This window comes from Stegodyphus dumicola, chromosome 1 (assembly GCF_044657685.1).
Source record: "Stegodyphus dumicola isolate Sdum_Otavi_A_Nest chromosome 1, ASM4465768v1".
Taxonomy (NCBI): domain Eukaryota; kingdom Metazoa; phylum Arthropoda; class Arachnida; order Araneae; family Eresidae; genus Stegodyphus; species Stegodyphus dumicola.
This window is the reverse complement of record NC_140768.1, coordinates 278,641,723-278,667,333: the sequence shown is the minus strand read 5'-3', so window position 1 is coordinate 278,667,333 and position 25,611 is coordinate 278,641,723. Positions and strand designations below refer to the sequence as shown.

At 32.8% G+C, this 25,611-nt stretch overlaps 1 protein-coding gene across 2 annotated transcripts in view; it reads left to right on the top strand.

Annotated features, from left to right (window-relative positions):
* The first annotated feature begins 1,950 nt into the window (after positions 1-1,950).
* LOC118192660 (uncharacterized) overlaps positions 1,951-25,611 on the top strand; it is a 229,533-nt gene continuing 205,872 nt past the window's right edge. Inside the window, exons 1-3 of one of the 2 annotated variants that reach the window (XM_035363663.2) lie at positions 1,951-2,217; positions 3,259-3,341; positions 7,439-7,799. In XM_035363663.2, the coding sequence (XP_035219554.1) occupies positions 3,270-3,341; positions 7,439-7,799 (433 nt within the window). In that variant the 5' untranslated portion in view covers positions 1,951-2,217; positions 3,259-3,269. Of the gene's footprint in view, positions 2,218-3,258; positions 3,384-7,438; positions 7,800-25,611 lie in introns of those variants that run through there. The other variant, XM_035363664.2, reaches the window with a different exon arrangement.

Genomic DNA, 25,611 nt, shown 5'->3' with positions numbered 1-25,611 from the left:
TCACATTATTGAAATTAGGTTCCGATTATCTTCTGCTTCCTTTTAATTGGATGAACTAAACATAACACTACTCTAACAGCAACATTTTAGATTGGCAAATCAATGCAGTCCTCTCACTAATTCTACAGGGTGGCCGGAAAGTCCCTTTATACCTTAACTAATGCGTGTAACAGTCTAAGATCGTAATATATTTAAGATTTGGAATTTTCCATCCTGATCATTGAAGTGGCAACAGTGTTCCTCACGTATTTTTAACTTGATTGCCGGACGACTGCCCGTGGAGTAGAATAAAGTCTGTGCGTTGAACCAGTTCATAGTCTCTACGTTTGGGGAAGTATAATGGCTGAACAGCGACTTCACTTTGGAGGGGCGCGCTTCGGAAACACAACAACGAAAATATAACACAATGATGGAAAGGTATCGTGAACGATTCGTCAAGGGGCCACCAAGTCATCAGACTTTGATCGTATGGGAGAAGACGGGGATGACTGATGAACACAGCTTTTTGGTCTGTACTTCATTGAGGTTCCACGACCCAGGTTACTTAACTGGAGATGCTGAATGACTGACTGCTTCCTTAACTTCAAAATGTGGGCTTCAAGAACACGGTTCTTTACCAACACGATGGAGCTGCTAGCCACTTCGCACTTGCTGTTCGTGAAGGCCTGAATCAACTGCCAGTGAACAGACGTGAGTCCCGAAATTTACCAGCCCTTAATCCTTGGCCGCATTGAGGTCTGAACCTTATAACACCAATGTCTTGCGGGGATCATCAAATTATGCGTCAGGAAGAAGCGGTACATGGACAATGATGATGGGCGGGCAAGTATGCTTGAAACCTTCCAGCATGTGAGACAGCTGCTAAAGCGGATGAAAAGAAGGACTTTAGGCATATCAAGATGTGCAGGGATAATGGTGATGCACATACGAACATTTTGGATAAGTAACTGTAAGTATTCTTAAAGTTACAATGATATAATTGCACATGTAAATGGACTTTCTGGCCACTTTGTGCAAAAACACGTTTTTAGGAGATATTTTGGGTGACTCGAATTGGTGTCTTAAATCTTACCATAAATGCGAGGCACAATATCTTAAGTAAATGGCGATCGCGTGTTGGTCTGTTACTCATCCCGTACGCTTTTTCTTAGCCGCTCTAAATCTTTTAAAAGGCAACCTATAAGAAAAATGACGAAAGCTATCAGTAAAAAATGGTGAAATCATACCAACTAAGGACTGAAAGAGAATGATTTCACCAATTTTCTTTCATTATGACAAAGAATCAAGATCCTTAAATTTTGGAAATTACCTTTTTCATGAGTTTTAGTTTATTTATTTTTTCTTTTTTTAATGTCAGCTTTACCTAAGAGCAATTTTACCTGCGAATAGTTCTGCAATTTAATCGTAGTAGGAAGATGTGGCAACAGATGACAGCATCTGACAAAATTGATTAGGGCAGTGTCACTACTCAATAACTAAATCATGAATAAAACTGTTTATAGTCAGAGCTTGATTGCTAGTTAGGATTCTACCAGTTTTTCTAGATTTTGGGAGATTTATTATCATTCTATGAACACTTATAATCTGTTTTATTTTCATGGAAAACAAAAGAAATAGGTATAGAAAGCCAGAGCCGGATTTAGACTCGATAGGGCCGTAAGCTATTTGAGATAGGGGGCCTTTATAAGTCTGTTATAGTATATTTAAATTTTTGGGGCCCCCTAAAATGTGGAGACCCTTAGCTATACCTTGTGTAGCTTATACATATCCTGCACTGTAGAAAGCTTTGAAAAAAAGAATGTTGTGCTTTAAACATGATGATTATATCTCACTTACATTGTAATTTAAAAAAAAAAATTCTTTATTTCAAAATTCTATCAACTGTTTATTCTTCGCGTATTTACTCAAAATATCTTGTATTAATCTAGTCCTTAAATTATTTATTTTAATATAATATGTAGCCTGCAGATGGCGCCACAAAACAGAGAAAAAATTTCTTTTTGCCGCACTTGTTTAATAAAACAAAACTAGTCGGGCAGATGTTTGTTTTTAATTTTTGGACTAGGGCTTTTACGTACGATATTCTAGCATAGGCGTGTGCCATGAATAAGAGAGTGGGGGTAGTTACCTAGTTCTCAGCCCTCATCATTTGAGCTCTTGCGATTCTTAATTTGACGTATGCAGTTTCGTTTTCATTCAGTATTATTCAAATCTATGGTGAGTCATGTTCGACTAATATAAATACTTAATTTCGTTATATTTTTTAATAATGTCGATCTACATGTGCTACCATGGTTAATATTGATTTAATGAATACATGTGGATGTTTGATTTTTTTATATTATCCCCATAAAACTGCCGCTAATAATATATCAGAGAAAATTGTGCGTTGAAAATGCTTTCGTATGTATCATTTTTCTAATTCTCATGAGTACTTGAATGTGATTTGATATTTTACGTTAGAGATGTAATATTTCAAAATATTAACTCAGAAAAAAAAAAAAAAAAAAAAAAAAAAAAAAAAAGAAAGAAAATTTTGCCGTAATAATTGAAATTTATGCAGTTAACATATGCATATTTTATTCTTTGGAAGAACTTGTTATTACACCACAGCATAACATAGTATTTATTTTTTTTACAGAATGGTTCGTAACTTGTTGCGTATTGTTTCGAATATTGTAGCAATTACAACAAAATAATATCGTTTTTACTGCCACTCACTGATTTCGTATTTATATAAAAAATTAACTACGTCAATTTAACTTTACTATTGTCAGCATATTTAAAACTGTAGTACTACTGTTTGTTAAGTTATTCTATATCGAATAAAATTAGTAAAAACTTTTCTTAAAAATATATTATTAAAAGGCTATTGGGGATACATTATCGAATCAGAAAGAAATTCCAAACCTTTTTTCCCCAAAAAAGAATAGAGAAAAAGGAAAAAATGCTTATCAATTTATAAAGTTTCTTTAATATGCAAAGAAAAATTTTGTACGAAGAAATACTTGTTAGGTTATTACATTCTTTGTTGTGAAACTAAGAAATTTTTAATTACAGCTACCAGCCTTCAGATGCCAAATTAAAATTAAAACATATACTACATGTATTTTATACTGTTTAAAAAAGTTATTATATTAGTATTGTAAGTATCATGATTAAGTACCAGAATAAAAAATGTCCACCATGATCTGTTTATATTGTCTGACAGTGTATATAAAATTAGTAAATGCTGTTAAAATTGTTAATTCATTCTAGGCCCATGCAAAATGGCAGAGTTCACTGGCAGTGAGTTCAAAGATGAGTCCCTTGAAAATAAGAATGCTATTTCTTCTCCTCAGGTATAGTTTCCATCAGGGGAAGGGATCTACTTTTACAGCTTTGTAATTATTCCTAACTATATTTTTTCTTTCTGTAATACTTATTACGTCTGTTATACGTATTTAAATTGATTCTCTTCCCTTTATTTTAAGCTGTATTAACCCACAAGATTTGGAATAAAACTATTCCTTTAATACTATTAGTATGAATGTGGGCTGTATCTAGTAAAAATTTAAAATATCTTCTTTAATGGAAGTAATATCTATATATCACAAAAACAGTGTTATAAAGGTTGTAAAACAGTATACTTATTTTATTTAATTCTTAGAAATTTTTTGTTTATTCTTATTGCAAGTCTTATTGCAGAAAAGTTCTTTTCTATCTTATTTTAATTTAGCTCTTACACATTTGTTATTTATTCTAATTATGTTCTTTTCCATATGTTATGATTTATCTAAGCACATCTGCATTTTTCATTCTGTTCATTCATACCATATAGATTTTAGATTTTATTAGGTTACTGTGTTACTGAAGAGAAAAAAAAAAAAAAAAAAAAAAAAAAAAAACACTTTTATCTGAAGTTAAATATAATACTATTGTAATATTAATTGTATATCTATCAATAATCAATAATATTAATTATATATTTGATAAGACAATATTGTGAATAGCAAATATATAAGACGTAAATGTGAATAAATTAATATATACTACCTCTTAAGTGATATATATATATTAATATTTTAAATTTAGCATTAAGCTGAAATATAAAAACGTTGAACCTTAAGATAAACCAATATATTTTTATGGAGCAAATTGCTACATTTGAATAATAGGAATTAGTACAGCTTAAAATGTTGTTTTGATAGGGAAAGTGATCTTGTTTTGTCTGTAGGTATAATTATAGATATTCTTGTTTATTTTTTCAAAGCCAGGTATTTTATTGTACTTGTGGGCAATATTTGCTTTTGCATTCATTGAACAGAACAAAGTTATACGAATGAAAAATCAAAATTATGCCGATGCTAAAAAGTTATGCTGATACTGTTTAGATGTTCCTCAATGTTTTGTATTTCATTGTTTCGCAGACATGTGCTTAGAAGTAAAATTTTCCAGAAATCCATACATTGGGCAAAGCATTGCAATTTCATGAAATCTGTCCATAGCAGTCCAAGCCTGCAGCTTCTGTTGCTTTTGATAGATTTTTTTATGACAAATACAATTTAGAAAGAAATTAAGTTTAATGGTTAAATTTGTGTGTTTAGTGTAACGTTAAAAAATGTAATTAGCTTAAAAGCCTGTTTGTTTTTGATATTATTTAAATATGTTTAAATCAGAATATCCATTCTGTCTAGTAATGACAAACTGCTTTATAAGACTGTATGCATTACTTATCAATATGTGCCATGTCTGAAATGAATAAATTTGATTGTTTGATATATATCTATCAGAAAATAAAATTTAGCTGGTAATAAAAAGTAAAGTAATGAATCTTGTGAGAAAGAATTCAGTTAAATTAAAATAGTTATTTTAGACAATATTGAAATGAATGTAAAATGAAAAAAAATTTCCTACTTTGTTCTTTATGAGCATACTTTAAATTTTTTACAGGCAATCTTGTATGCCAAATATGCTTTGTACTTCAAATGTTTATTTACTCTGACCATATTCATTACTGCTTTTATTGTCACTTTTGAGCTCACATTTCATTTGCATTATATTTTGTTGGTGAAATTGTTAAGCATTATTTAGTTTTTAAATTTTTTATTCCTTATCTTTTTCTCTTGCTAATTCTATATTGTTTATACCTTGTTGCAGCATAATTACGTATTGATATTATTTTGAAACATTATTTAGATTGGTATTTTCTTCATCTACTTGGTAATATATTGAATTAAATTGAGTTTATTAATTTGGTTTCTGAAATCGAAGAATCGAAATTTCACTGTAGTAGAAAAAGAAGATGGAACAGGATCAGATATCATTAATTATTAATGATTATATCAACAAAAGACTAATACCTTTTAAAAAGTGAGCCTTTTTTCCCATAAAATCATCAACAATTAATTTAAAGTTTTTCATAAGGAATATTTAACTGAAAATAAACTTCTATTGTTAGTATAATTTTCTAATTATAATCGTTTTTATTACTGTTTCCAGGGAGATAATCTCGGTAGTTAATATGCATGTGTATATTCCCAGTTTTGTATTATTTTGAAACTGCATAATTAATTTGAAATCTGAGCTTCTCATCTAAAATTTAAAACTGACCCACATGAATCTCATTAAAACTAGATTTGTCTCACCTGCTGTATGTGATGAAATTGTGTGAGAGGTTATTTGCTCAGTTTATTGTTTTTGACACTATTTAAACACGGTGTGTGTTTATGAACAGAAGGTAATGATGGTAACTATTTCTGTAATGAAACTTTTCATTTTTTTTTTCCTTCCAAGACTAAGCAAAAAGATTTAAAGAAATGTTGTTGCATATGTTAACAGTTTGGAAAAGCACATTTCAAAGTAAAATAACTTAATGCTGCATGGTAAAGATTATAGGTTTCTGGATGGGATCGAAAGTGTTTACAAAATCTTCTTGCAGTTGTTGATGATTATCACGGTCAGTCTGAAAATAATCTCCATAAATGATTTCCTGGTGAATAGCAAAACACAATTAGAAAATAAATAGGAAACTTGTGCAACATTGTGGTTTTCCTGAGAAAATGAAGGCACATTGTAATTCAGTATACATCTCTTATGTCTCAATGCCCTTACACCAACAGGAAACCATCTGTTGGAATGAAGAAGGAAAAATATTCTTTCTATTCATCTATTCATGCAGTACAGACTGGATATTGCCCTCAGAATGTATTTAGGATCCAACAAGTACTCTTTCATGCACCCAGAAAGATGAAAATCAAAATAGTTCTTGGTTTTGGAAATAATGAGGATGTGGCTGTACTCGAACTTCAAATCTTGCGATGGCATGATGTTGTATGAGGCCTGGGATAGTCTAACTGGAGATGGATGTGTTTGGATATGTGACTTCCATTGTATGCTGCAGATAGCTGAGCTCATGGAAATTTTCTGTCACAAGGACTTCTGCTGAAATTCATAGTTTGGTTAGCACATTGTGTGGTTAGCACATTTGGTATAAGAATTCTCTATCTTATACCAAAACTTAGCATCATGTTTCCTATAGATGACTGCATATATGCATTTCCTTTGGCTTTGGGGAAATGTAAATGGAACTTTAGCAAAGAGTTGTGATTATTCATTGATGTGAAATGCTTCCACTAGTAAAAGACTTATATAAAAACATATTTTTTCTTCACATTCATATCTGTCTAGAAGTATATGATTTTATTTTACCTCTGTTGTGCAAATCTGAGGTATCCACTTTGCACACTTTTTGGCAGCTCAGCCATTACAAATGACATACACTAATTTATGATTCATGTTTATTGTTGTAACCATTTCAGTGACAGTAACACATTCTTCCAGATAACAGTTCTGAGTAGTTTTAGTTTTATCAGGAATCGCAGATTTGTGTGAGCAGAGTGGCCGGATTGAAGAGCATTTCAAAGCTTATGACCTCATTTTTGGAATTTTTCTACAAATTAAGCACGTAGATTCATGATATACAATTCTTATCGTAAAACACTGAAGCAGTGAATCTTAGTGGATTAAACCAAGATTCATGATGAGATTTTCTGCATTAACATTAAAATTACTTTAAACCTTATGCATACAAAATTCATTTATCCTGCATAATTATATTTCAGTATAATTGGAACTTGACTTGGTTTAACCTTTATGTTTGACATTTAACATACAATTGCCTTCTCAGTGGCAAATGCCAAACTGTTACAAAACCATCCTTAATAACTATTTTACATTAAACTTGTAACTTATATATATATAAAAAAAAGGTTTGAGTGTATTTTGTCAAATGAGAATAAATTTATAAATGTATGAAGCTTTTCTGAATGTCATAAACTGCAAATACTTCTTGACACACATTGTGGGATGTTGCAGTACTTCAGTGTAATGCAAAGCCCACAGTTGTGACATATTTGTTCATCATTAACCACTTATTGCATATTTTTTTTATTATCAGGTTGCTAAGCGGCCCGACTTAAAGCCAGCCCCAATCTTGTCCAGTGCTGACTCCATCCGTGGCAGAACAAGTTCCTTAACACATCCTGATAGTTCTTTACACTTACCTCAAAGACAACAATACATGTATAGTTCACCATATCATGCCCCTTTAATAGAAGAATCCTCTCCTTTACACAGAGATCATGTAATACATGAATCTGACAGGCCAGGAACTCCAGCTCTGGGTGAATGTGGTGACTTGATAATTGATGGTGCACCACAGCTGCAGTATGGTAATCCATCAGACGATGTACATAGATATGCAGATGGTTCTCGCTATCAACAGCGTTATAATCACCACTTGGATAGAGCCTTTCCTGGTAAGTTTATATTTATTTACAGTCATTATATTTTTATTCAATATCATGAACAGTATAATGTTTATTGGAGAAGTCAAACAACAAGAACCAGCATTATATTTGTAAATTTTGCAGGACTGGTTTAAATGGTTTAATAACAGAACCTCTTCCTCAGCTGCAAAAGTGCAAGTTAACGTAATAAGGTATGGTGATAAGATAAAAATAGCTGGAAAGGAGTCAAGCTACTGGTGCCATCTATTGATGAAACAAGAAAACTGAAATGTAACTTCCATAAGTCTGAAGGTGAAGATAAATTGGAATTAGAGTCATTAACTAGAACAGAAAGATTTCTTTTTTTAATGTGAAACTTTTTAATGTTTCTAATTTACCAATGGAAGATGTTTTTAAATAATTTTGGCTGCAGACAAATGGAAAATGGGATTTTTAGACCAACAGTGCTGGGCAATAGAGGACTTACATACTTCCTTTTTCCTAACATATGCCTCATATGCTTTAATTTGGAATTTTAAGGCTCTCTTTAGTGTGACCAATGTAAATTAAACCACATTGGCAAGGAAATCATGTAAATACCCCAGGAATTCATATGCAGAATGGGGTCCTTACGTGTACAACTAGAAATTTTATTGATAGGAGAATAAATGACCTGAAAGTTAAATTTCTGTAAAATATGTGCAATTTTATAGATAATCAATGGAAAGAAAGGAATATCAGCAGAATTCTTATATTTTCCTATTAATAAAATTCCTAGTTACATACTTAAAGCCCCCATTCCAGATATGAATTGCTGGGGTATTTACAAGATTGCTTGCCAATGTGGTTTAACTTACATTGGTCAAACTAAGAGAGCTGTAAAATTTTGCATTAAAGAACACGAGGCATATGTTAAAAAAAAGGAAACACGTAAGTCCTTTGTTGCTTAGTGCTCTTGGCCCAAAAATCACACTTTCCTTTTTTTTTTTTTTTTTTTTTTCTTCAGCCAAAATTATTCAGAAAACATCTTCCATTGGTGAATTAGATTTTGAGGCATTTCACATTCAAAAAATCTTTCTATTCTAGTGAAAGACCCTAATTCCAATGCGTCTTTACCTTAACCATTTCAGGAAATTATGTTTTAGTTTCCTTGTTTCATCATTAAGTTTATATATAGCATCATTCTAATATAGGCATTTTGAGACAAAATCAGACTTTTTCTGAAATGACATGCTAATTATTTTCCATATTTTGATTCTATGACTCAAATTATGCCTAAATATTAAATTTTGTAAAATTTGGTGTGAAATTTACGAAGAAAATCAAAAATTTATCTTGGCGCATTTTTTTCATTTTTTACACCAAGAATAATTTACTTGGCGAATTTCTTAATTTATAACAACCTAGTTTCCCTTGCTTTTTTTCTTTGTAGACAAGCTTGTCCAGTTGGGAAAATTGTTACCCATAGCACGACATTAGTTAAGCTGTTTTCACAATTTAAATGTTGATCAACTCAGAATTACAAGATCTTTAACTTTACACAGGTTAAAAACGTTTACAAATATAATACCTGGCCCCAAATTCAATTATCAAAAAGTATATACCAAAATTATTACATGAAATACAGCAAATTAATAAATAAAATCAATACATAACATTATAAAATGGCACAAAAAATGCAATCAAATAAACACAAAATTTACAGCAATATGATGTTCGTGAGATATTGCAAAGCCAAGTTCATATAAGTAGTGCAACACATTGTTCAGAATGTAGCTTTAACAGAAGATGTAACAAATTTTCGTTATGTAATAAGTTTTTGCTCTGAAAAAGAATAAAGTAAATGATAACAATAACAACATTTTAATAAGTAGATGAAAAACTCATAGTATTTGTCATATACATTCCAAGTACCTTATTAAAAACCGAGCTAATCGCATAGGACATTTTTCTTCATGTAATCGAAATGTACAGTGTGGAGTATTACAATCTGTTGGTGATTAATAAAATTAAAATCTATGAATATTAGAATAGTGCAGAGTCCTGCACAAATGGGCAGCTCCCTTCATAGCTTTAGACCACTGCGTAAAAGTATCGACCATGTACCCTACAGTATATTGGGGTTGCTCATCTAAATCAGTGGTCTACAAACTGTGTTCCATGGAACCTGAGGTTCCAATACTCGGACACTGGCATTCCTCAATATTTAAAAAATAAAATTGGAAAATAAAATTATAAAGGACTCGCGCTAGCTGACTAGTGTCTATTAATTAACTAAAAATAGGATGCTACATTTAGTTATCCTTTAAAATGAGTCAGAAGCTTGGAACTGTGGGCTGCCGACATGTGTAACTCAACGTCAATAGTGACATTCTTGCTGAATACCCAGTTTTTCACACAGCTATAAGCATTTTAATGTCATCGAAATAAGGTATTTAAGTGATAAATCTTTATGAATGTACTTGGCAACAAAAACAAAATAAAGAAATTAAATGCAGATTATGAAATGTGATTGTAGGTAACATCAATACAGCTAGACTTTCACAATTTATGTAATATAATGCAAGTACACCTCAGTCATTAAAATAATGCACGGATATGTAAGATCCGGAGCATGAGTTTTAAGAGTAAATTATATTAATTTTATGTTACATTTTTTTTTAATAAAAAGTACAATACTTAAATGGACTTTATATAAAGTACCTACTACAACATATTGGTCAATTTTAAATATTATTTTAAGATATATTTTTCTAAGGGTATGACGGGGTTTCCTGTAAAAAACCTAGAAACCTCATAATTCTAGTCTCATCCTCATAGTTTTTCTCGAGTCAATAAAGTTTGAGACCACTGGTCTAAATGAAAGATCTACAATCTGTGCCTCTAATCTGACATCATCTTCTAAGAAACTGCTTGAATTTCTTTTGAGAGTATTTTTCTTGGAGCCAGGGTATATGTGTCCTTGTATTTTGTAATGCGAAGTGTTGTAATCGCAAAATTTTCGGATATCATATTTCAATCAAAATATCCATTTTGACAGCTCTCAAATCCATTTAAAAGATGTTTTTCTGTGATATCTATACGTATGGACAGAATAAAGGACTCTTTTTTTTTTTTCCAAACCAGATTGTAAAATGGATTCAAACGAATTTTTTTGTGACGTCTGTACATACGTTACATACTCAAATTTATATAACTCGTATAACTCAAAAGCCGTAGAGCATTGAAATTTTGTATATGGGACCCTATATCTATATATATTTATATATATGCATGAGTTTGGTGTGGCCGATTGCGACGAAAAAGGGAGGTGCACAAGTAGGTGTTATAGCATTCTCATTTACAAAATTTACTAACATATAAGAATAAAAAAACTGAACTTATTGAGCCATTTAACACAATGAGAATATATATTTAATTGTGCATGTTTTGCTTTAAAAATGATTGAATTATCATATTCTAATGTTCTGGTTAAGGTTTTTATGCCTTTAGTTAGTTAATCTGCATGCAATAGTTATAAAATTTTCAGCAGTTTAAAAGTTTAAGTGGCGCTAGGCCCACTTAAACTTTATGATGCCGCTATTTGTTTACACTTGAAACTCTTAGTGGAAAAGCGAATTAATTCCTTTGCTGCACCAACATCAGAGTCTTTTTGCCTAGAAGACCTAAAGTTAACTTTCAGTTTTGAGGACCGAAACTTTGGTCTTCCGGCCCGCCTTCTGGAAGACAAAATTTTCTTTCAAATTGTACTTTTAATTGTAATTTTATTTAAACATCATCTTGGTGTTTTATGTTTTTCTGTATTTTACAATTTTTAATGATGATGTTTTGAGTTTTTATGTATTTTTGCCTTGCCGATCTCTAATCAAATTTGTGGAAATATATTTAGATGAAGTGATGGAAAAAATGTGTGTAATTTAATAATTCGCATAAGGATGTCATGTGGTATCTACATCAGATATTTTACATTTAGAGTTACATATTTTAATAAGGGCTTGGCATATAAATTTATTTGTTTTTATTTCTTCAGGAAAGTATGAGGAACCTGTAAGCATCCTTCAAATATTTAGAGTAAAACTCTTTTTTTAGTGATAGGTTTTTTTTTAATGGCCTTTTGTTGAGGGTTCATGTATATCATTCTGTGTCTTTTAAAGGGGTGCATTATTTGCTTGAAAGACATAACCTTATCTAAGACTTCTGGAGCTGTTGGACACTAACTACTTCTTAGTCAAAGAGTATAAGGAAAGGATATTCTGAGAATGAACTAATAAGTGATGCCTTTGCATTTTCATAAGCATGCTTGGAGTTTGCTAGAAAGATGGATTGCAGGTAACTAGTGGGGGTCGCAAATAACTTTGAGTTGAGAACAATTTCAAAGATGAATATAATTCTGATATAAAAGTATGCCCGTTCTTGTGAAGAGTATGCATAACCTTTCTAATTACAGGTTTTATGCATATTTATAAATATATGCATGCACCATGTCCACAAAAGACCGTTATTTTCGCAACTGTCGGTCGTAGACTTATTTTCCATTATAAAATATTTTAAATGATTTGGTATGTCTGACATCATTTTCAAATTGCCTCGGATAGTCGATTAATGAATAAATTACCATAAATCAAGGTTGATTTTTCCTTTTAATTCCCATCAGTAATATTCTTTTGTCCTTACTAGTGTATAGTATTCTTTCACTCATATTTTTGTATTTTTGTTACAATCGGTGTGCTGGAAAAAAGAACCAAAAACCCAGCTTAAACTAGTTTCTAACATAACTGCAGCTGAACGCTATACTCACTAGTAAAACAAACAGCACAGAGACAGGTGTAGTCTGAGATGCAGCGCTCTTGTTTTAAGTTGCGAATACTCTCTCACTTAACTCATATTCTCGCTTGCTATTTAAACTCACTTAATTAGCATTTCTGGTGAAATTGACGGTAAGCAAGAGACCAGAAAGATTTAACTTACGAAGTAATATGTTTTTTAAAGCAAACCTCGGAAGCTTTAATTAGAAGCTTTTAATAATGAGTAAATTTTTATTACTATCAGGAGCCGATTTACAAAGCTGAAGGCCCGGGGTGGAACTCCTTATGAAGGGCCTAGTCATATTACTACCTTGTACGAAGTAAAAAGGAAATATTGTAATCACGAAAAACTTCGAGTATCATATTTCAACGAAAATATGCATTTTGACGGCTATCGAATGCAATTTAACAATGTTTTTGCGTAACATCTGCACGTAAGGACAGAATAAAGGACTCTTTCTCCCACCCAAAAAAATTATAAAACTGATTTAAAATGAATTCTAAAGAGAATTTTTCGTGGCTTCTGTGCGTACGTACGTCCCTCGCATAATTCAAAAACGAGTAGCATCTCTAATTTCCTATATTCTAAAAATCTAAATAAAAGAAATTCATTTAAAATATTGCGTAAATTAGATAATGTAGAAGAATTTGGAGCCACCTCCTTCCTGGAATAAAAGCCTGGAGCACAATCAAGCCCTGATTATTATTAATAAGAAGGATTTGAGAAATTTTCGGGACTCACGTTTGGATTCGAAAAAGTTTAAAATTCATAACACTTCTTACAGATACAAAATCCTAAAATATTTCCTAATGATATAGACACCCCAAGACAATCAATCATCCGCAGTATGAAATTGAAAAAGATGTTTAAACATGCTAATAATATCTTACATTTCTTTCTTTCAATTTCAATCCCGCAAATAACTTTCAAGAAATGCCATTGACATCGTTAAACTTAACAACTTAACACTTATTTTACCATTCTTTCCTATGAAATTCCTCTCTTGCTCGGTTCAGTTGGCGCTTAAAATAGCATTTCTTGGAGGAGGAGCGAATACGTGTTGAAGGAATGAAGGACTTAACTTGTCAGCTGCGAAGAGTTCTGCAAAACTTCAAAATTGAGGCTGTGGTGCTGGGAACATCGGTTAAACCTAAGCGTTCATCGCTTGCGTAATGAATGTGAATCGCCATTCGATGAAATATTGAATCTTGCAGTTATTCTTTGACGATTTTAGTGAGGAATTTTCACAGATTCTTGTAGCGATAATAAAGCAGGACGTCGACAAGGAAGATTTTGATGGAAATTGAAAGTGTCAGTGGTTAAGAATAAGCTTATTTTCAGATATAGATTTCATAAAAACAATTTAATTTTATATATTTATTTATTTATGAGAAAACATTCCTTTAATGTAGCTTTCGTTTCAGCATAGTCTGATATTAATAATCTTATTAAAAGTCGAATTTAATCTTAAAATAATGAAGAAATAGGGGAACAAGATGAAATTTATATATCCATGTAAAGGAATTTTTAAAAAGGAAGCTGGGAGTACGAAATATCTGAAAAATATTTAATTGTCTTTTATTTGAAGGTTTTTTTTTAATTGAATAAATATTGCTAAGTTTAAAAAAACCCAATGATTATCCGAATTTGACTGAGACTTTTATAAAAACGTAATTTTTGTATTATTTCTTACTAGTCATTTTCCAAATTTAACTTTTTTATAAGCAAATTCATGCATTGTATAAACTGGTATGGTTAAATATGTATACATCGTATTAACTATAATGAACCCTACTAAAGCAGACCCGCGATTTCAAACAATTTTCATTTTCTGTAAAGGTTATCCTTAGGCAGCTGACATTCAGTAGTGGTGTTTGTGCAGTTTTATAGTTTCTTTCTTAGTGTTCTTAGATATCGGGATCACTTACAGCAGTAGTCATCTTAGAGACTTGATCGCCACTGGATTATTTACTATTCATTAGGTTCGATTTCAGTTAAAGTTCACTGATAAAGTTTTCGATTTCGGTACAGTTGAATAAGATTTTAAATTTTACTTCTCATCTTTCATTATTCATCTGTAATCCATCAATCGGTCAGCGGCTAAGACCCCTGAACACTGCTAGTTCGACCGGTCTGAAATTTTGGGGAATGGACTGAGTGCATGGGAATTTTTATGGTGTTCCCTCAATGGCAGGCACTGGCCATTTTAGGCTTTGGCCTCTACTAAGGCCAGAAGTGGTGGTCATTTTATTCTGGAGGCTCTTAATAGGCGGCCACCGTTGCCTCGAAGTTACAGATAGTTTATATCCATGCCTTTTCCTGGGATTCGAACCCAGGCCCACACTTTCCTGTCTGGGCGGACCGCTGTCTTTTGTGAATGCAAATCATTTTCTCTTAGAAAGTTCTCTTACCAGCGATGGAGCAGTAAAACTGCCGAATACCATTGATTCGACCAAATTCAAATAACGACGAACGGGCTGTGTATATCACAATTTTCTCGGCTTTCTTGTCTCCTTGGAAAGAAATGCAATTTAGACAGATTTTTGTTTGTCGTAATCAAATAAGCATATCATATAATCTCCCATAGCTATAAATGTGAAATAAACATCTTGGCAAATGGTATGAAATTAAGTCCTTAAAAGAAAATGCAGGAATTAATGCATGTAATTAATCGAGGATAGGCGAACTGAGGCAGAAAATTGGCAAAGGAAAGGCTTAAAAAGGATAAATTTTTAGTAAAAAAAAGAACAAAGGGCGTTTTTAAAAATTAAAAATTGTTATGTAAATGAATTGCCGAAATTATAACGAAAAATTTATATTAGTTTGGTATTTTTGTAATTAGCATATTTTCTTTTAGATTGACGATAATCCTGTCTGTTTATGCAGAAATTTAAAAATGAGCTGCACACAGTTCATTTTTAATAAAATCTTTGTCGCTCATTGGAATTCTTTTTAAAAAATATTCCTCACTTTGAAGCGAAGCGAAGACAGGTGAGATTTTACGAGGTGTTTGACGAGTATGTTTAAGGAAGCAAACAATTTGTAAAATCGTGCTGAATCTTCGTATAACTGGCGTTTGACTTAAAGGAAATAATGCAAAATAATAATAATAACATTAAATCTGCGAGATATAAAATATTCATTTCCAATTTTTTAAAATCAACCTTTTTTTAAGATTACATACATATTTTGTGGCTTACATTCATAGAATTGACTCTGCGAAGCATCGACGCCATCATATAATTGACACGAAAAAGAAGCTTTGAATATTGCGCTTGATATACATTTGTCACTAGCACTGAAAATCATCACAGGCAAAGGGATTGACACTGTAAATGGTCTACATCGGCATATCATCCACCATCATTGATGGGCGGAGCTTACTCCAACCTTGGCTTCGTGTTACTCCTTGCCTGACCCATTTGCATTCCAGCCGTCTGCCTTATAGGATGCATCTCCACCAACTCAGCACTCTACTTCATTTACTTGCAAATCACCCGACTGCTTCTCGCACCATTTTGCTATCGGCAAGCTTCTAGACGATGATTTTTAATTCTTCAGACTTCTATGCTTTGTTACCTCTAGCTCCTATCTACTGATGTCTTTGTGAAATGCTACTGCTTTGCTGCATATCATACGAACTCTCTACAATACTCTACTATCATACACTCTCATGCTCTACATATTCTTGCTTATCATGCTATCATCTGTTCGAAAATCATGCAGCTACTACACTGAGTTAGGGCTACTGCCTAAGAACCCACACCTGAACGAATGTTCAATCGAGGCTTCAATATCATCCACCCTAGGTAGAATCGAAGCAAGCATAGGATTGCTATTGTGTAAAATTAACATTAGCATAAGATCGACACTGCCAGGCAATAAATATCGGCCCATCGTAGACAAAATTTATTGACAGCAGGAAAAATTTATATTAAGAGGAAGCCAATAGAAGATAAGGTCAAGAAAGAACGAGTTTGATTAAATTATTAGTTTTTTAAAGTACCTACGTAGGATCAATACTAGCTTATCGTCGAAAATACTTTTTGAGGTGTCTGATAGTTTGTTGATCTTGTGCTACATTCCCTATTTTATAACGGAAACAATTGATCTCAAAGTACTATTTTCTAAAACAGTGATTTCTGGAATCTTTATCCAGAAACTGACTTTAATGCGTCGGATTTACGCGGCAGAAGCACGATGTACAGTTGCTTGTTAGTATTGCGGAAAAAAACTTTAAGGAAGAAAAAAGGCGGTTCAACTGTTATTTTTCCCTATAACAGAAATTAACGGTTAGATAAACAAACACTGGTATTGAACGCCACTTTCAGAGATGACCATCTCCACAGAAGACCGAAATTTTCGGAATCCATTTGTAACCATCTTAATGTGGCTTCAATGTATATTCACATAATTTGTGCAGTAATGAAGTCTAAACGGTCGCATATACTTTATGTGCTTTTCGAAAAATATATCCAGATGATACTTAAATTTTTAATATCGGCAAATATTAAATAAAATTGGAGGCATCGATTTTTTTTTCTTTCGAATTTTCTTAATGTTTCTGACATAAAAAATTGTACCAAATTAAAGTCGAAGATATTATTTTTATTACTACATTCTAGTTAAAATGTGGATTACTTAATAATTAAGGATGACTGTTTTTCTATATTTTCGTGTAGAATCATTCAGTAAGTAATCGTAGATTACTCTGCACGTGTACCAGTAATTATACGATAGCGAAAAATATTTCTACATTCTGAAGTAAGAACACGTATGGAAAATAAATGTTACTGTATTCAAAATGTAAGAAAATTATTCCTTAATGATTGTAACATCCTAATTCAGATAATCGTTTCTTCTTTCAAGAGACTTCTTTTACCACATTCCCCCTTTTTCTTAAAAAGAAAACATTCCTTAAAAACCGGCATTTACATCCCAACAAGTGATTTAGAAATCAAATTTACTCAAGCGTAGAAGAAGAGAAAGACGAGCAAAAGAAAAATAAATTGCCCTGAGTCATCCAGCATTGTTTTCAGTTGTGCCTACAACTGTCAGAGAATTTCCTTTTACTGCTTTTAATGACGCAATCCAAGTAATTTGAATTTTTATTCTTTTATTTTCTAATATTCGAGGTCACTGAAATTGTTTTGATCGACTCTTCCTGCTGTACTTTCACCTGTCGTAACTGCATAGTGCTGCAGTTCGCTAAAGTTTTAAATGGTAAAGGAAATTTTTTTGTGTGTGTTGATAGTATGGTTTGCGTTCTCGTAGTGCAGTCTCATAGTTAATAATGCAAGGTCACTGCCACGTGGGTTTACATAATTTTTTATGGTTTTTGAAATTTTTAGAGCATAGTACAGGAATATGGCTAATTAAATTCACGTAATGTCTGAAATACTGAAGAAATTTTATTTCCTGTGTCGTTTCTGGCAGGGGTCTCAAACTCAGATCCTATGTGGGCCAAATGCGTGATCTGAAAGCAGCTGATGGGTGGAATTTTTTTTTAACAAACTGAATTTTTTTTGGACAAAATATTTGACTAAATTACAAATATTAGTTACTAAGTATTTATCAAAATACAACTAAACAGTAATAATAATAATAAAACAAAGGAAAAATTCTAATTTGTATTTATTTTCTGTCTGAAATCTAAAAGCTGGGATATGCAAGAAATTCCGTTTGGTTACACGTTGTAATTTATTGGCAGTTAAAATATTAAATTTTCAGACTGACATTTATTTCAAATAACTCATAATATGTTGAATTAAGCACTAAATAACGTACTTATAAATAAACCAATTAGGAAATATTTCCAAGGTGGACATAATTTGAGATTAAATAATGATACTTTTTTTTAAATTTCAACACCTCGTGTTCCTCTAAGTATACCATGAGGTTCACGCAAAAAGTAAATAACACTAACAAAACAAATAAGCAAACGTACAATAGCATTCTATATGGGAGAAAGTTTTGAAGGAAAATAATGATAAAAGAAAAATGGGAAATAAAAAATCTGAAAGTTTTCAGATTTTACATTACGCCCAAAGGGACCTCTCTCTCCCCCCTTTTTTTAACGTTTTGTGTGTTAACGTTATTTTTTAAATATCATGTTCTTTGCACTTAAACCATAAAATTCAATTTAAGAGCAATATCGCAAAATAATATTTAAATGAGCATATCTTTAGAATTTCCGATACACAGTCTCACGCGCTGGAGATAATTTTTTTTTTTTTTTTTCCATACAATGTTGCCATTTCTCGCGTTGAAATCGTTTAATTTGTTAATCAAGAATTCGTTAAAGTGTTACAAAATATGAAATCGATAATAAAACAAATTCCAAATTTGGGCTTTCATATGCCCATATTCGGGTGGAGACGTACGTTATTCAAAATTCGATGACTCTAGATACCGTCGTATTATGACAGTGCGAGAAACATTTATACATTTTAACAGATTCTTCATTATTTAATTTCTTTAAATATAACACAAGGCGATAATATTTGGTGGCAACAATTTGCAAAGTGAGACGCCGTTTACAGTGATTCATCGCAAAATGCCAAAATGAAATTAATAGCCTTTCGGGCTAATAAGGTAAAAAGAACTCAATAATTTAAATTGCGAATGAAAATTGAAAATCTATTCTCTTTCATTTATTTATTAATTTTTTCCTCGTCGTGTATAGAAAAGTTATGTATATTTGTATGTAAATAATTATAAATTTCTTTATTTCTCATTATAACTTCTACAACACCTGATGGCATTTTGATTTTGATAAATTTTGTAACCGTGGGAAAAAAATTTCTAGAAACTAGCTTCGTCACAAATTATGGATGTTCATTGGCTATTCTTTTTTTTTTTTTTCTTAATTAAGTTTCAACTGCAGAAAAACTATTCATTTATAAATGCGCTCTTAAAACAAAGCGATTATTCTTATTGTAAAAATTCGTGATTGAGGTCATTTATTGTTTGACTAGAATAAATAAAACGTAGTCAAATTTGTTTCTTAAAATCTTTGAGTAAAGATTTACTCCACAATATGGATTAATTAGCAGCATTTGTATATTTTTTGAAACGTTACTCGCGTTCGTTTTCAATCCTAATGAAATAATGTAAAAATGATCCCATATCATTAAAACCTTAACTTTTTCTTCAAATTCTTATTATAATTTTGCTATTTAATTTATGCAAAATGTACTCGCGGACAGTATTAAATTGCCTCGGGAGCTGCACTGATTTATGCTATATCTTTTTATGGATTTTGCAATGGTTAAAGGGGAGGGTGCTAGTTTAAAATTCGGTTAAGAATTTTGGCCACTGAATTCTAATGAAATGAAATTAATTATGTTCCCAAATCTTTAGTTTTAGAAGTTTAAATTTTGCTGCAATTTTGTTCGCCTAATTATTTTAATAAGATCTGACCAATATTTTGACCTGTTGTAAGAACTGTTTTTCATAAAATTAACCGATGTGTTAAAGATAAGAATTTTTTCCCGGTGGGGGGTTGGTGAATAGATATCAAAGAATTTAATATTTTTAAATCGAATAGAAGTCTGAAGATTTTGCGCGCGTCTTTTTGGATTATTCCCCAAGTTTAATTTTAAAAAGAATCTCTCTCTTCTTGCGTTAGAAACATCTTTTTGGCCCACCAAGCTGCCGCGTCGTAAAATCGCTGAACAATGTTAATTCGACTTCGTTTCAAATTTCGGCAATGAATGCGAGCTAATTTTCCTTAAAACGTTCTCCATGAAGGTACCCCTTTTTTTGGGGGGGGGGGCAGATAAGCCTCGTGTGCTTGGCATAATCTAAATAAGCTTTTAGGAATTGGCAATAACATGTTGATGAAGTATTGGGAGACAAGAACTTTATTTTAGTAAAACTAAACTCTTCATCTAACTTTTTTTCCAACTGTGAAGATGTGCTGAAGGAGCGATAAGTAGATCTTTCGTGGCATTTAACGATTTTGCCTTTATTTTTAACAGCTTTATGGTACTTTCTCTCCTGTATGTGTTACTTTGTCACGTACTTGCTCAAACCAGAGATTTATATAAACTGTGCGTTGTAGGTTAAAACCAGAACGTTATTTTAACTGAATATCTAGACAGAACTTTTTCCATAGGCATTGCCGCTTGCCACAAGAAGCCGCGCATAGAATAGAAGGCTACAGAAGCCGACATTAGCAGAGTTCGGTTAAGTGTTAAAAAGATTGTTTTCCTCCCCTGTTCGGGTCGTAGATGTTTAAAATTGAAATTCCTTCAATAACTGTCCCTTAGCAACTAGTCGCTGTATTCGATAGCCGACTTAGGAATCAGATTTTTACTTTGTTACCACAAGTAGTGGGTGATAAAATTTCTGCGTTAGATTTTACCTTAAGTTTATTTTGTGTTTTATGTTTCTGTTATTGTTGTTACGTATGCTCACTTATCTGACGTAGAGACGAATTCCTCGTGGCAAGGCGTGCTAGATTACGCCTGCCAGCCTTGAGCACCATTCGGATAACAGTCTGATTTAGCTCAGTTTCGCCCCCTATTTTCATGGAGAGCACCCCGGGGGAGAAGCGGGGCCAAGTCTCTCCTACCCCTACCTTTCCACCAAACCACATGAGAGGACTTTCGGCTGGCCTCATATTTTGAGTGTCGCCATGCCGCACAGACACTATACATTTACAAACATCCATGCCGTCTCCGGGATTCGAACCCGGGCTCTTCGGCACGGCAGTCAGCGACGCTAACCACTATACCGGTTGGGCAACTTGTGTTTTATACTAAGCATTAACAGAGACGATAACTTGTCAATCGTGAGAGGTAACTTCGTAGTATCTGCGTTAGGTTTGATGGCAAGAAGGTTTTAGTTGTCTTATAGATTTATATCTTAAGTGGGCTGAATAATCATCAGTGTCCAGTAATGCGGACCGCAAAGGAAAAACCATTTTTAAACTTCATGGTGTATTTAAAAAGTCAAATACATAAAATCTTACTTTATACTGTAATTGTTTAAAAGAATAAGAGGGATATAAAGATGGATACCTATTATTTCTTTCCCGATACCTGACATTTTTTTTTCCCTGCAGCCAGCTTTCAGATATCTGTTTGAACGAGTAATTTTCAGAGCAGAGGTCAGATGAATGTCAGTTAATCTAACCTCGCTGGAGACTTGTTCCTTTTCAACGAAGCTATAAATCACTTACAGTGCAAATTTGCCGTTGCCTAAGAATCACGCATATAAATGTGTATATAAAATTTGGAGATACCCATCCTCATTGAATCTTTGCTTTAGAGTTCAGTCGCGCTGAATTTCTGTTAGTTCCATCTGTAAAAAAATCCATGAGCTAAATATTTTTCTAAAGAGTTCCTTATAGCACCCGAGATTTTATATACGCTTTGATATTTGGTGAAATTCCAATTTATAATAATATGTTATAATTATATATTTTTATATTCTCGAGAGGAACCGAGGGCCACCTGAAAATGAGTCAAGGATCTCTTGAGTCTCGCATGCCGCGAGTTAGATAAGCTTTTTTAAAATTATTCTTTGTTTCTCCCCCCCCCGAGGGAAATTATACTTCTGACTACCGAAATCAAGAATACGAACTCTTCACTTTGGAAAGCTTGCACTTAAAATGGAACTTCTGGAAAAATCCAAGGAAATGAATTCATTTTTCCTGTAGGGTGTAGGCTAGTGATGAATCCCCTTAACGAATGGGTACAGATCTTGCATCGACCTTCCCCGTCCACTCCGAACTACTTATTTACTCTTCAGCGCTTTTACCTACTGTTACCGCTTTGTCACTGTGGGTGATCGTCAAACGCTGCAATATTGGCCTTCAAAGGACTAAACGTTGCTATCTGATAAGAGAAAAAAAATTTCTCATAAAATGTGTTATAAATTGGTTGATGAATCACACGTACACACATACAAAAAAGAAAAGTGTGGAAATTAACATTTAATTTACCAAAAAAGTGACTAATAACTTTAATAAATTGTAGAAAATCGTACAAAGCGGTAATTACAATTATTATTACTTCAGTAAATTTTTTCCCGTCTTTTTCAGTCCAACCATACGTTAATAATTTTCCACTATAAACCATTTACCACAGAAGTCATCCTTCAAAGCCTTCTCCCCCCCCCATACGGTCCCTGGTTTTCCACGAATTGAGTGTTACATTTCTGCTTGTGATAGTTTTTGTTTCAGAATGCAGAGAAATGTGCGGTGATGATAACAGAATAGTGTACAGGTATTTTTCGCCATTCTAATAGGCTACACACGCATGAGTAATGCTTTAGTTAAATCTTGCAGAAATTCTAGAAGAGATTATCAAAGATGGCCAAAAACAGTTTCATTTTATGGTATCTTCAACTGAAGTTTCTCCCCCTCCGTTCATTGTATCCGATTTTTATACATTTGGAGGTTCGATCTTGCCATTTATAATAACATATATAGGAAATTGAATGGACCAAAAGATTCTTCTTTATATCTAGGGTTCGTTATAGCGGGGCTAACTGTATATTCTAATTTTGAAATAATAGTAATTTTACTCACTCAATGTTTATGTTAATTCTTATGCAGGAAGCCATCCGTATGGAAGTACATATTAACAGCTCATCATATTAATGCCGTTCTTTCATTCCTTCATCAATGAACTCTGTCAAGCGAGAACCCAGGCTGTGAGTCACCGTTTACATACATAATTAAGGAGCGGTAATGAGTTTTTTTAAAAATATAATCACTCGTTTTGTTATTTTCTTTTAACTATGTGTCGTCTAGTTTCTGACTAGTTGGGAACAGCAAATGAATCCGCTTGTTTCTGCAGTCGGTCGGTGAAGATAATGGTGTTGCAAAGGAAACTCATTAAGTCCTCGATGACATTCGACATAGGTTCATATTTTTGCAAGGTTAGTTATGCCCTTCATGGAATGTAGGAAGTGGAAAGGATCTAGAGATGTGGAAAGAATATTATATAATTGCGTTAATGTTTTGATAAACAGAAGTTTGCATGCAGCGTGGTAGATCTAAATCTTGGCGTATGAATTTGGTAACTTTTCCATAAATAACTTCGAGCGGGTCTGTTGTTTTTGAGTATCATTTGTGCGTGGATAGATGGGACCCGAGATATGGAAAAGTACCTGATTGTGCCATATGGTGTTATTGAATACGGTAATATATGGTATTCAGGTACCTGATTATGCTATATGGTGTTATAGAAAACAGTGGACACAAAGAATTCTAGCAAAGGAATGACAAAATTTGATTTGGAGAGGTTATGTTATGTTTTCCCTGACTGTTATTGGAATATATTGCTCACATAAAATGGACCCATCAGTGGCCGAGTGAATAAGATCGCTAAACACTGGTGTTAAACCCGTTTCGAATTTGCAAAAAGCCGGCTGCATTGGTGTTTTCATGATCCCTTCCCCGTGTGTGTAACGTAAACTGAGTCGGTTTCCATTGCTTTCCACAAAGTCACCCTTAGAAACATAGCCTTCGTGTGCTTTGGCATAATGCTTCGTGACCACTTGAAAACTTATGTAATAAAGAGGACTCACCAGTGGATTAGTGAATAAGACCACTAAATATTGGGGCTCGAGCCAAGTTCGAATCCATTCGAATAAGCCAGCCGCATAGGCTTTTCCGTGGTTTTCCTAATGTAAACATTAAGACGAGCCATGTTTTCTTTACAAAGTCCTCGAATGCAGATAGCTGTCGTATGTTGTGGCATAATCGGCTATAAAAGCAAATAAACGCATGTTAAAGGCAACAAAATTCCTTACCTTCCACATGTGTTGTGATAATAGGTGGGATTTCTTGAATAACGTACCTTTACGACATATAAAATTAAGATGATATCAAATTTTTCTCTCCCAAAGGTGGTGAGGAGAATAAATGGGATTTTTTTAATATGGTATTTTCTCATTTTTAAACTAAAATTTCTTTGTATTTTGTGGATCTAAAAACGGATTCATGAGGAACCTGAATATTCAAATTGATATACACTACTAATTAAAATATGCACAAATTACATTAAATATAAAATTTGCATAATAATTCATAATTACAAAATACATTGTGTTGAAGATACAATGCATATCATATTTTTAGGGGTAGTTATTTAGACTCATAACAGCTCAGTTGTGAAATGAAATCGACAAAAAAATAATCCCACATGCGCGAAATAAAATTTATATAAAGAGAAGCCTAAAGGAACCGATATTTTCATGGAGAACCTTCTAAGAGAAATTGGTTCGTATTCACGTTAGACATGGGAAAAATTGCGAAAAGTAATGGTGCAGCGTGTTCGTCCACTTAAAATCGAAACGGCAACGAACTTCGAGCATTCAGCGGTCTTAACCATTACCAGAAATATTCTGACACGGTAATTGTATTTTAAGGGATAATCGATCGCTTTGAAGTACAGTGCAATATATATATGCTCTTATCTGCTTTTGTAAATGGACGTTTTCCTTCCCTCTCCTCTCTTGCCAGTAATAGTTATAAGAAAGAAAAAGTATATAATGATTTTAATGGGTCCAGCTACGTTTAATTACCTTTAAACCGCTTACTTTATTGCTCATTCAACTTCCCAGATTAATTTTTAAAGTATCTCAGGCTTTATTGAATGGCAACATGCTGGCGCGTGGAAAATGAAAGTATTTTATTTCCGGCCACCGCAACACACTGCTTTTACCGAGATGAGTTTCTTAGTTAAAATTAAAAAATAAATATCTTATATTTTTCCGAATGGCAGTAGTCTTGCGCGCTGGAGATAAAAATATTTGATTTCGAACTGTGTTACCACTGCTCATTTTCAGATCGTTGAGTTTCTTAATCAGAAATTCAATAAAGTTTTACAAAATATGAAATATTCGAAATTCGGGCTTCCAGGTGCACATGTTTGGGTGGAGGACTGTGTTATTCAAAATTTGATGGCTCTAAGTACTGTCGTTGTTTTTCACAATGCGAGAGAACATGCAGATTCTTCATCATTTAATTTCTTTAAAAATAATACAGGGCTATAATATTTGGTAGCAACAATTTGAA